Source organism: Bactrocera oleae, chromosome 3, assembly GCF_042242935.1.
Source record: "Bactrocera oleae isolate idBacOlea1 chromosome 3, idBacOlea1, whole genome shotgun sequence".
Classification (NCBI taxonomy): Eukaryota; Metazoa; Arthropoda; class Insecta; order Diptera; family Tephritidae; genus Bactrocera; species Bactrocera oleae.
The window spans coordinates 26,819,348-26,832,216 of record NC_091537.1 but is presented as its reverse complement, the minus strand read 5'-3'; the positions used below and the strand labels follow the sequence as shown (position 1 = coordinate 26,832,216).

General features: G+C 37.8%; 3 protein-coding genes across 3 annotated transcripts; all 3 read left to right on the top strand.

The window, feature by feature from the left end:
• The first annotated feature begins 283 nt into the window (after window positions 1-283).
• Window positions 284-838, top strand: LOC138855924 (uncharacterized). The gene has a single exon (XM_070106245.1). It carries the CDS (start codon window positions 284-286, stop codon window positions 836-838), a length of 555 nt encoding a protein of 184 aa, XP_069962346.1.
• Window positions 839-840: 2 nt separating this feature from the next.
• LOC138855923 (uncharacterized) lies at window positions 841-1,188 on the top strand. Its single transcript, XM_070106244.1, has one exon. The coding sequence runs from the start codon at window positions 841-843 to the stop codon at window positions 1,186-1,188; it is 348 nt and encodes a 115-aa protein (XP_069962345.1).
• A 5,494-nt stretch (window positions 1,189-6,682) lies between these two features.
• On the top strand, window positions 6,683-9,910 carry LOC106627626 (uncharacterized). The gene is made up of 3 exons (XM_014247807.3): window positions 6,683-6,996; window positions 8,072-8,174; window positions 8,239-9,910. Exons 1-3 carry the CDS (start codon window positions 6,842-6,844, stop codon window positions 9,811-9,813), a joined length of 1,833 nt encoding a protein of 610 aa, XP_014103282.3. The 5' UTR covers window positions 6,683-6,841; the 3' UTR covers window positions 9,814-9,910.
• The last annotated feature ends 2,959 nt before the right edge of the window (window positions 9,911-12,869 follow it).

The following is a 12,869-nucleotide window of genomic DNA, read 5'->3' as shown; positions in this document are numbered from 1 at the left end:
AGGACTCCAGCTTGCTGATGCGATATTTGGAATCCCCTTCAAAATCGATTTACTTATTCGCGCAGATATTTGGCCCGCATTAGTTTCTGATGGCATTGCTGTGGGACCCCGTGACGAACCGTGCTCAATCTGTACCCGCCTCGGTTGGGTTGTGTTAGGCCCTTCAATGGTCAACGCACCAAATCATTTAAAGCCTACTCTAACTATCAGTAAATGTATAAGCGATCAGCAACCGGATTAGCTACTGCAAAGATTCTGAAAAGAAGAATTGGGGAATATAGTAATGCCAACGAACTTATGGCAAATCCTAGTGAACGAAGTTTTCATCGACACTGTACGTCGCACAGCGAGTGGAGGCCAGTTTTTCCATCTTGAGCGAAAATTAGCTGGTGACTCTGCGCTTCGTAACAATTACATCACGTTTATGCGAAAGTACATAGCGCTCGGTCACATGCATGCAATCAATGCTGATTGCCTCGACCCGACGCAATGCTACTACATACCCCATCATGCAGTAACAGGTAATTTTCGTGTGGGATCCAACGCATCTTGCAAAACCACTAGCGGAGTGTCATTGAATGACACTCAATTTGCGGGACCACAGCTCCAAGACAATCTAATAGGTATTCTTCATCGCTTTCGACGCTATCAGATAGCAGTAACAGCGGATGTCAAGAAAATATTTCGACAGGTTGAGATCGATCCCCTACATCGCAAATGGCAACGTATCTTGTGGAGGGAATCTCTAGTCAAACCACTACGTGGCTTCGAGTTGACTACGGTGACGTATGGCATGACAAGCAGCTCATATAATTCGATTTACGCCAATGTGCTGTAGAGATGGTTGAGGACAAGAATCGAGCTTTAACAGCGAGAAAGAGTGTACTTAATGGTTTTTATGTCGATGACTATTTGGAAAGTTTCGCATCTTTGGAGGAAGCTGTTAGTTGTACTCATGATGTCGACGCGATCCTTCGACAAGGTCAGTTCATTCTTAGCAAATGGAATTCGAACTGCGACGAAGCACTTAATGCTATCACTGATCCAGAGAAATCAGTAACCGAAATTGTAATAGGCGATTCCAACGCCACCGTGTTGGGTTTACATTGGAACCCATTAAACGATGAGCTCTTTTTTAAGGTGAGAATTGCAGAATCACCTACTCTACCAACAAAGCGTAATATTTAAGTGATGCAGCAAGGCTACATGACCCAATTGTTATACTCGTGCCAGTGGTAGTTGTGACCAAAATGTTCATTATGATGCTGTGGAAGAGAGATCTTAATTGGGACACTCCACTACCTGCAGATTTGCAGGATAAGTAGTTCGAGTTTCGAAATGGTCTTCATGAACAAACGCGAGTCCATGTACCGCGTTGGTTAGGCATGTCACCTAATGCAGGTCCACCTTCTCGTTATCTGTGCATAGAAAAAGATCCAGTTGTACCAAAACTTACGGAACATCAAGCCCAGGCTCAGATTTTAAATGTCAACCTATTCGCACTCTTACAACCACTCGTCAAAATTATCATCACTTGCTTATGACGTCTGCTTATGGTCAGCGCATTCCTCTCGTTGAAAGGTTCAGCATGCTTAATCGTGTCTTCAATGATGCTGCCTTCCGCGCTATAGGGGTCAGAGAACAAAGATTGTAACAGCTGAGGAATACGAATGGGCTCTGCTTGTAACTGTTAAGAAAGTGCAAAGTAAGGAATATAGAAGCGAAATTAATGCTCTTAAATAAAATTCCAGGCTAGACAGTCGAAATCATCAGTTAACCCTAAATCCATATGTGAGCCCTAAAGAAATTTTGAGAGTCGGCGGGAGTCTCCAAACTGCTTAAATGTCCAACGAACAACGACAGTCATTGATCGTTGATCATTGATTCCTATAGACGATGTAATAATGACAGCATCCTGCAAATGTTACAATACCTGCGACAACGATTTTGGATAATTCACACAGGCTCGCAAGTAAAGGCGTACGTTTGGAAATAACAGCGAATTGTCCAGAATCAACAAATGGCTTCGCTGCCCCCCGAACTGGTACTCGCACCGACAGTTTTTTCAAACAGCGGTCTAGATTATTGTGGCCCGTTCCACGTTCGCATCGGTAGCAAACGATCAGCTATAACAACTAAAACATATGCAGCTATATTTGTATATATGGCTTCACAAACAGTCCACATAGAGCTTGCTGAAGATTTAAGTGCAAAATCCTTCATAGACGTTTACGATCGCTTTATTAGTCGCCGCGGTATTTGTGCGAAGCTTTTCAGTGACAATAATTGGCCGACCAATCAATTGTCGTCCTGAGGTATCGCTGCCAGATATATGTATGTATGTATACCACACAACTGCCTCCATTATTGGCAGCGCTTGCAATGTTTGAGCATTTTTGGAAACGTTGACAAAAGGAATATCTTAATTCACCAAGAACCAAACCTTCCAGTAGGAGATTTTGTACTTATTCGTAATGAGAACTTACTACCCGCTTTCTGGCGAATGGTTATCAGCATGTACGCTAAACACCGCTGTCAGCGTCCAGTACATAAGGTGTGAATACTAACGGAAATACAAGAGAAAATCCCAAACTGCGAGCGTTCAGCCGGGGAGAATGTTTGAGATTGGAATATTGTTTAGGGTTTAATCATCCCGTTATTTAGTCTCTCTTTTGCTACTCGCATTCAGCTACATATATACATATATGCGTACGTACATATGTCAACGATGCCGACTACATACTGCACACGTGCACTCCGTTAGCTTATGCTCTATTCCTGGAACATAATTAGTTTACAAATAAAACGTACATATGTTAATTATAAGCGCATCTATTTTTTATTACTTTTCGCCACATGTGCCTATTTCACAAACAGGCATATAATTGCCTGTTTTTACGAATTGAAGACAAGTGACAAACCTAAACCGGATTTTGTTTTACTCGAACCTTATTCAGAGATATTAAATTTATTCTCATTGTATTTAATACCTTTCAGATAGATAGATAGATAGAAATAAATTTATGCTTGCACCGCGATCTAGATACTCTGCCACATAGGTCCAGCACTCTAAAAAATTCTGTGCAGTCTAAGTCATGTCGCAATACCGACAGTTTGCACAAGAGGCCTTGTTAAACAGGTGCTTCTTAGGCCTGCATTGCCGAGGAGCAGCTCCTTTATGGTATGAAGACTAACCGCAAAGCAGGGTTCTGGTCCTACTTTTATGGAAGCAGCTACGGAGTCGACAAAGTCAGCGGCCATTCCTTGCTACCGCTTTGTGACTTGGCACCCAAGTTATACACTCCTGGACCAAAATCGATGTAACATTGTGAGCTATTATGGCATTACTTTTATTAGTTGCGCTCTATACAGCAAAGACTTCTTCTGTATGAAAAGACTGGTACGCGGTCCTACGATGCCTCTCAACGTTTTCGAGTCGTCAGTGTGCCACTTATTATTGATATCCCTTAGTAGTAGGTTAGACATGGAATAACTTTAAACTTCCTTGTGAAGTGTACCCTTCTGGTAAAACTGTCCCTCGGGAGAAGAGCCAGTGGTATCTCGCCACTTAAGGCCTTCATTTGTTGGGACGAGATGACCTTCCATACCCTTCGGAGTCACTTGAAGCATTGTCTGTTTTGCTGTTTGATTGATTACCAGATAGAGCCGTGTGAGTTCCATCATGACTTTTAGTGCTGGTGTCGGGCACGTACGTATTGTCACAGATGTGAAGACGTGTTTCGATAGTTGAAGTCCTACCGAAATCTTTGATGCTTTCAATACCCATGTCACCACTCAATAGGTAACAATCGGTCTCACGATCATGGTGGCCATCCACCTGCTAATCCTTAACTTGCAACCCCAGGAATTTCCGGCCAAGCGACTGCACAGTATATTAATTTTTATAATTAGTGCTCACACATTTTGCAAAAGCTTCGACGATTTTTAGTAGATATTCTCCCAAAATAGAAGTACGAATTTAAATCTACTCCGAACGACTAATACTATTAAAATATTTTTGTAATAATAAAAAACATATTTTTTAAACCCTGAACCTCTAGATTACGCCCTTGTTATGAAAGTCAACTCTACATAACCCTTGTTAAAATTAAAGTCTGATCTCCATTACTAGTTGCATCAGACCACAGCAGGCAGATTAAAAACTATATCATTATAGGACAGTATTAATTTCCTGATACACTGCTTTATTTTACTAAAATTGCTGAAGGTTTCGGATCGTTTCTAAGAGAAAGTGACATTAGAATTTTATATTAAAATACATTTAATGTTGTAAATAATAATATAGTATATAATAATTTGTATTAAATGAGTAAAAATTTGCATTAACACTTGAGCTACTTGTTTTTAGCGTCCTGTAAAGCTTAATGTTTTCATAAAAAAATTTTCGAGCTCAAAGTTTTTATGTGTCAAAGAAATAATTTGATAGTAATCAATCACCTACATAATAATGTTCTTGAACATATTTCCATACCCGAATTCGAATCTACTTACTAAAATTTAATAAAATATGTTACCACATCTTTAAAGTGGAAAAAATTTGACCAGCCATCCAACTTGAATGCAGTCACTTTAAATTTCATTGTTACTTAATTCAATCTTCCAGACAAATATCGAAGTGAAGCTAACAAAAAACTTAGTCCATAGGCATGGTTAAATTCAATTAAACATCTCCAACATAACGACTATGAACTTATTTATCTAAATTACTATATAAACCGAATAAATGATTCCCCTATTTGACCATTGCAAACGTAAACAAAAGAAATGCCTACATTGCGGGTTGAGTAATGAGCAATATCAGTCAGTTTTCGAATGTAAACATTAAAATCTTCGAATATTCAACGTACAATCAGATTAGGTGTGTTATCTAATCTTATCTTATACCTATGTATTTGCATAAACTAACAGAGCTCGACAAGAGTATGTATGTATGATAACTACATGCAGAGATTGCAGCATTATAGTAACTTACAACAACAATTGAGATATCACAGTACTTAAACTTATATACATACATATTAATATATGTATATGCAGAGGCACAGTGGACTCGCGTTAACTGAAACATTTATCTAGTTCAAATGCACGTAAAAATATCTTCAATGTAACATGATACACACCAATTTTCGGCGTGCGATCTATTAAAAAATTGGAAAGCTGAATGAACAAGTTATTTTTATACTCTGGACAGAGTATAATAAGTTTGCCACGAAGTTTAAAATATATACAAGTAATGTTCAAAGTTTTTTAAATATTTAACTATTCATAAATATCTATTTTGTCCCCTTCAAAGTAATCCGCCTCGGATATAATACACTTGCGCCAACGCTTTTTCCAATAATCGAAGCACTTCTGAAATTCGCTTTTCGGTATGGTCATCAGCGTCAAATGCGACATTGATTTTGCTCAAAATTTAGCAGTTTTAGAACAAACTTCCCTACCACACGTTTCATTCCAAAAACATTCGAGAAAATTTATTGGCATGTGCCGATTGATATTCTCTGGAACTTCCCAAATAGTGAGTGGCCGATTTTCACAGTTTCGATGTTTTCTTCGGTTGTTGACGTGGTCGCACCTGCAGGATGCTCATCGTCATCAACATATTCTCGGCCTTCTGTAAAGCGCTTATACCACTTATAAACACTTTTTTCAGACAAAGTAGATTCGCCGAATGCCACAGTCAACACTTCAAGTGCCTTGGAGCACTTTATTCCATTTTTAACGCACAATTTAATACATATTTTTGATTCATTTCTTTCAAAAGTCAAAAATCCAAGAGCACACAAAAACTTGACTAACCTTTATATCAATTTTTGAAATATCGATCTGAAATTTTGCTCACGTTCTTTTATCCTTAAGGAGCTGCTCATTTGCCTGAACCAATACCGATATCGGACGTCATTAGCATATAGCTGCCATACAAACTGAACGATCACAATCAAGTACTTGTATTTAACACTTTTTCATTTGTAGATATCTTCACGAAATTTGGCATAGATTACTGTCAAAAGCAGGGGTGCACTCTTCGAAGGAATTTTTTAGATCGAACCACTATAGCATATAACTGCTATATAGACGAAGTTAAACTTTTTTCTCACTTTATAAGCGATTAATAAATTAATTCAAAATCACTTTACGGAAATTATTAGGACATATCCCTATCGAAATCAAAGCTTCCTTTCAATATTCGGATTTTTGTTAAACTGAAAAATGAAGTAAAACAGCAACAAACCACGTCTTAATTAAAAGAATATTGTGCAGTGTTAACGTTTTTTCTGTAAAAATCTTTTAATTTCGAAATCTTACCGAAACTATCTGACAAATTATGCATCATTTGAGAAGTTGACCTTAAATATTTGTATTACAGACAAAGAAAAGGCCACAGGGCCCAAAACAAATTTTAGATTACATGGATCGAAATGCAAACACAATAGCAATCATATAAAGCTTAATATGAGTCTCGAGTTCGAAGGTGGATTAACCGAACCCCGATTCACAATCATTCTTTAAAAAATATAAGTCCCTTAAATCTTTTTTAAATTTGTATAGCATGACACAAATCTGTTCGACTCAGTAAGTGCCGACTGTAGTCTCTTATCAAAATACTCACACTTAAATAAATTTCTTTAATTTCGAAAATTATTCTAGTGATTTAGTCATTTCCTGTGTAACTTCGCTCAGTACGATTCGAACAATAATACTGAACAAAGCTAAAGAATACTTAAAATAAATAAAAGACTTTCACAAAATGGCTAAACAGTTAATACATATACTCTTTTAGTTTAACAACAAATAATAGGAAGTACGGTCTGAACAAAACATGTGGTTTTTCGGGCACAAAAGAGTTCTATTCGGCTGGTCAACACTTTTCACAATTTCACTGTTGATGCAACTGGTTGCATGCGGACCAGCAAAAACGTGCCCAATTTATTGCAACTGTTATTCATTGGATAACCTCAATCATGCGGACTGCAGGTGAAAAAAAAAACTGTGAATTATTAATTTTAAGTAATAGCTTATAAAGTGCACAATATGGCAGCTAATGCTCAATACCAGTGTGTACTTACCCATAATTGGTAAAGTTATCGGTGTATATATAAATATATATGCACAAATTGTATAATAATATAAGTGTTTACTGATATATCGATTTGTCATTGACAAACTCGGAGCAAATGCATGATCTTAGAACGACTTAATTTGGGAAAAAATATTATTTATCTATGACTCAGTGCTTCAATAAATTCCGAGGTTTGTTACCTAAAAAAAATGGAATCTAATAAAGAAATATTTTGAGTGACTATATGTATAAATGTTTTACAAAATTCGAATTCTAAAGAAACACGAAAATAGTGGAAAGTGGTAAATTATTTTTCAACAAAGTTGATTCTCTAACTCCTTTAACCTGTCTGAAAAATATGTATTCTGGAAATGTCTTCCAGTAGACCGTTTCTGACCGAATAATTCGGCTTAGAGATCCCTGTGACCGTTTTGCTCCTCTCCAGGTATTCGATGTAGATCGCACCTTGTGTGTCTCAGAAAACAATGGCATCGTTCAGCCCGATAAGATAGTTTTCGACTTCTTTGAAACAGGTTCACCGACTAAAGTCTAGAGCTATATTTCGTCGATGGCCACGAAACTATGTAAAAACTTTTTCTAATTGCTCTGGAATAGCTTAAAACACTTCTCTAAACCTATTTCTCGGTTATGTTTGTTGTACGGAGCAAGCTAACTTGGCATATATCGCCGAACGTGTTTTCATGCCCAAGGGTAGTTAGTGTCTTACCTTTGTTGCAAGGCTATGACTCTTACTTATTATTAGTCTTCCAAAACATTATTTCCAGACTGTACACCCATTATATCCATATATAGCTGTTATAAACGGGTTGAAAGAGAAGCATGGATGAATTTTCGGTGATTGTGGTCAGATTTCGGAAAGTTTCAGAAGTTCCATACGCTCTCCGAAGCCTAGAGCTTTGCTTTAAAATTTACATGTTAAAATCAAACAAAGCATAAAACTATCTAACTAAAAATTTGTTTCTCCTTCAGTGGAAAACGATTGATAAGTCCAAATTCTGGGGTGCCATTTGAAGTTCAATCGTTAAATTTAAGCTACAACGATATCACTATTTTAGATAATAATTCCTTTGAGGTAAGAAAAAAAACCAAATATAATATTATAAACCTTTAATCGCTTGTCAACTTCCTTCCCACAGGGCTATGTCTATCTACTAAACATAACCATCGCTCACAATGCTATACACACCATCTTTCTGGATGTGTTTACTCCACTGAAGCGCATACGCGTCATTGATCTCTCGCATAACCGTCTTGAAACCATCGATCCAAGACTTTTCGAATCGAATAGTAGATTACATACACTCAACTTGGCTGGCAACAAATTCATGTCGGTGCCCGACGAGCCGCTGCTACACAGCAAGTCCCTCCGCAAACTCAATTTGGCCGATGCGCAAATAAATGTGCTGCTGCCTGAGCACTACCGTGGATTGCCGCAGCTGCAGGAGCTCGATTTGACGCACAATCTCATCATCACCATCGACCAGTTTGCGGCCCAACCACCAAAGCGAATGATTGTACTTAACTTGGATGAAAATAATTTAAACTGCGATCAAACGCTGCAAAAATCAATGCAACAGCTGAAGGCGCGAAACGTTGAAGTCGGCTACAGTTACTGTCAAGCAGCTGATACAGATCACGTTGATGAAGTTCCAACAAAATTTGAGCGCATCGAGCTCATGGAGCATTTCGAGGAGAGGAGAGCTGAGGTGGGAATTGCGGCAGGTGACGTCGGCGATTCACAAGAGGACTTTGACGATAACATTCGCAGCGGAGTTCTTATAGGCTGGCACTTTCCAGTTACATCAGTTGATGATACCGATGACTACACCGATTTTGATGTCGCGGAGAATGAGGAGAGTGGGGGAGTACTTTCTGACAAGTGTAACGATAAAACCACGAACGAAACATGTCGTCATTGGTGTAACCACTATGGGAATAAGTCATTTACGAAGCATACTTTCAACGATGCAATAGATTTCAACGCGAAGCTCTACAGTGACTTTGATTTACTGTTTGTTTTCATTTGCGGCATTGCGGTCGGCATTGCACTGACCATCTTTATTGGCAGCTGTATCATCTGCATTTGGCGTTGTTCTTCTTTAAGATCCAGACCCGTGCAAGTTGAAGATCCTTATGATACTCCCTACGCTGTAGTACCACAATCCCGTCTACCATCAATTCCAACTCAACCACCGACTTCACATGCAGCAGTAGATGCAATTAGGGGACTATCGGCAAGAGAAGATGAGCCAAGTCAAGAGCTAATATCAGTTATATATCCACAACCTCCACGCGGACGTCAGCGTCGAACTCCATCCATACAACGTGCAGTGGTGCGCCGTGATCAACTTGCGCGTCCTGGTAGCGATAATTTCATTTCGCGTCTCTTCGGCAGGCCAGCGCGTCACCAATATTATCGTACCATCAATGAGAACACAGCGACTTTAATACGTCGCTTGAGTCGCAGCAATCTTTTCAATAATCGCCTGAGTCAACATTTTGGTGAGCGTGATCGTGATCGAGAACGCAACACCGCAAGCTCTGCGCCGAACACACCACCAGATAGTCCGAATGGCGGCAGTACGTCGAATTTGGATAACGAGTTGGATAGTTTAGCCACATCGACAAGAATGCCTCATCGACGACGCCCGGAGACTCCACCTCCTTTGTATAGTGAAATAGTTGCGAAAGCTTGTGATCGTATTAATTAAATGTTCAATGAACGACTGATTTATTTATAGCTCTTAAACTTATTAAGCAGTTATAGCCAGTATGCCCACTAAAATATACTTAAATAACCCTAGTAAACTGTCAACTCAACTTATTTTTCGCATATTCTTTCAAAAACAAAACTAATCTTTGAACCGAACGATCGTTGTCATCTAAGTCCAAGGTTCTCTAATCTGAAATATGTGAGATTAAATAAAACTTAAGTTGTTTTCTTTTCCCATCTAAATCGCAAGCCAACTTCGATTGCCACATTAGAAAGATTGATTAGTGGATCATTCAGAGAGGGTAGTTAGAACATTTTCAAAGTTCCACTATGATAACGCCTACAATTAACAACTCTGGCTGGATACCTAACGACCTAATGAAACTTCTACGATTGTTATACCCTGAACAGGGTATATTAAGTTTGCCACGAAGTTTGTAACACCCAGAAGGAAACGTCGGAGACTGACTTGATTTAGCCATGTCCGTCTGTCCGTCTGTCCGTCTGTCTGTATATATACAAACTAGTACCTCAATTTTTATGCTATCGATCTGAAATTTTGCACCTGTCCTTTTCTAACAAAGAAGCTGCTCATTTGTCGGAACGGCCGATATCGGAACAATCGGAATCAAGTGTTTGTATGGAAAACTCTTTCATTTGACGAGGTATCTTCACGAAATTTGGCATGTATTATTATTTAAAGCATTAATCTAATTTCCGAAAAATTGTATAGATCGAATGACTATAGCATATAGCTGCCATATTAACTGAACGATCGGAGTAAAGTGCTTGCATGGAAAATTTTTTTATTTGACGAGGTATCTTCACGCAATTAGGCACGAGTTATTGCTTAAGGCAACAAATTATTCTCCACAGAAATTGGTCAGATCAGATCAATATATAATATTATATTATATAGCTGCCATACAAATTGAACGTTCGGAATCAAGTTCTTGTAAGGGGCCTTTGTATTTGTAAAGGGTATTATAGCTTCGGCGCAACCGAAGTTAACGTTTTTTCTTGTTTTTATTTGATTTCCTATAAGGGTTACACCACTTATTCTTTTTTCAGAGAGTTTCTTAATGAAATATATCTTTATCTTTATCATTTGTAGAGCAGACTTAAGATCTATAATACGGCATTTTTTATACCCTGAACAGGGTATATTAAGTTTGCCATGAAGTTGGTAACCCCTTCAAAATATATAAATGATCACTGTGACCTTGCTGAGTTTATTAAGACATGTCCATCTGTCTGTATATATCCGAACTAGTCCCTCAGTTTATTAAATGTCGCTCTAAAATGTTGCACACGTACTTTTCTCCTCAAGAAGCTGCTCATTTGCCGGAACCGTCGATATCAGACACTATAGCATATAGCTGCCATACAAACTGATTCGAAGTAAAAGTGAACTAGCTTATTAAGACAGTTGGCGGAAGTGGACAATCATATAAACCTAGAAATACAAGTTGGTTAAAAAGTGAATAGCGCTCACCTGGAAATAGCGCATGAAAAGTTAAAAGTCACTTGTCAATTAATTCTTTGTTTACAAGCCATTTGAAGTTGACGTGTCAGAGTATTTTTTAATACGGAAAAAATTTAATATCGCGCAGTGATTTGATTCTTTGTTTTGAAATGTTTAAAAGCAAAGGAAATTTATGAGCACTTTTTAGAAGTGTATAAGGAGTCCTCATCTTCAAAACGCACCGTTGAATTTTGGTTGGCTGGATGAAAAAATTCGTAAGAAAAGGCCGGGTTTGTAGCACCAAAAAATCATTTTTAATCAAGACAATGCACCTGCTAACAAAGGTATTTTAACAAGAACAAAATTCATTGAATTAAAGCACGAATTGCTTGAACATCCACTCTTTCACGAGACTTGGCTCCCAGCGAATACTACCTCTTAAGAAACCTGAAGCAATTCCTTCGTGGAAAGCGTTTTTTGTCGAATGAAGGAGCTATTACAGCCGTAGACGGGTATTTTGCAGATCTTCCGGAAATTCATTACAGGGATGGCATAAAATTATTGGAGGATCATTGGAATAAATGTATTGAAGTTATTTCGAGTGCAAAAACTTTTCAACCAACCTTTACTTCACCCACTTTGACCTAAATCGACTTGATCAGTGAATTTTCACGCAAGCAAATATTCGTGAATTCAGAAATGCTCAATCTTCTGACATTCCTACTTTTATTTTATTATATAGATTATATGTATTATATATGTATAACTTATGGTAAGTGGCTTCTGCCTCTGTCGCTCAGTCAAGCTGTGAAGCAGTTGCTTAATGTGTCAAATCGGCCTCAACTGTTGTGAAGTTTTGTGTATCAAAAAAGTTGGACTCTCATTATTATACTCTGAATGGTATATTAACATGGCTACGAAGTTTGTAACTCCCAAAAGAAACACCGGAGACTCTAAAAAATATGTATATAAAGGATCAGTTTGACGAGCTGAGTCCCTTTAGTCATGTCCGTCTGTCTATCTATATACCCTCAGTTTCAGAGATATCGCTCTGAAATTTTGCACACGTCCCTTTATGCCCAAGCAGCTGCTTATTTATCAGAACCGCCGATATTGGCCTTCTAAAACATATAGCGGCCTTACAAATTGAACAATCAAAATTAAGTTCTTTTATGAACAACTTTTTCATTTGAAAAGATAACTTCACAAAATTTAGTATGGATTATTGTCAATAGTATCGCTAGAATATGCAAAAAATATTTCTAAATCAGAATACTATATGATATAGCTGCCATATTATAGCTTCGGTGTAACCAATTTTAATGTTTTTCTTGTTTTAAAACTAAAATTGCAGCTTATTCTTAAAAGGTAGCAAAAACGGTCCCAAATGAAACAACCTCCAATTATAAGTTTTAGCGATTCTAATAACCGCGGTTACTGATGATGCCTTGGACCCGAAACATTAATCCTTTATAAAACAATGTAAACATCATTTCTTACTTTAAATGCATTATAAATATCTCGAACAATGAGAGGAATATATCAGCGGATTACGTCATTATAATATCAAAGGGATATTTAATTAAAAA

Coding starts and splice junctions, on each gene's coding strand:
- LOC138855924 (XM_070106245.1), top strand. CDS start 284: ATGCCAACGAACTTATGGCAAATCCTAGTGAACGAAGTTTTCATCGAC.
- LOC138855923 (XM_070106244.1), top strand. CDS start 841: ATGGTTGAGGACAAGAATCGAGCTTTAACAGCGAGAAAGAGTGTACTT.
- LOC106627626 (XM_014247807.3), top strand. CDS start 6,842: ATGTGGTTTTTCGGGCACAAAAGAGTTCTATTCGGCTGGTCAACACTT. Junction 6,997..8,071: donor CTCAATCATGCGGACTGCAG/GTGAAAAAAAAA, acceptor TTTCTCCTTCAG/TGGAAAACGATTGATAAGTC. Junction 8,175..8,238: donor TAGATAATAATTCCTTTGAG/GTAAGAAAAAAA, acceptor TCCTTCCCACAG/GGCTATGTCTATCTACTAAA.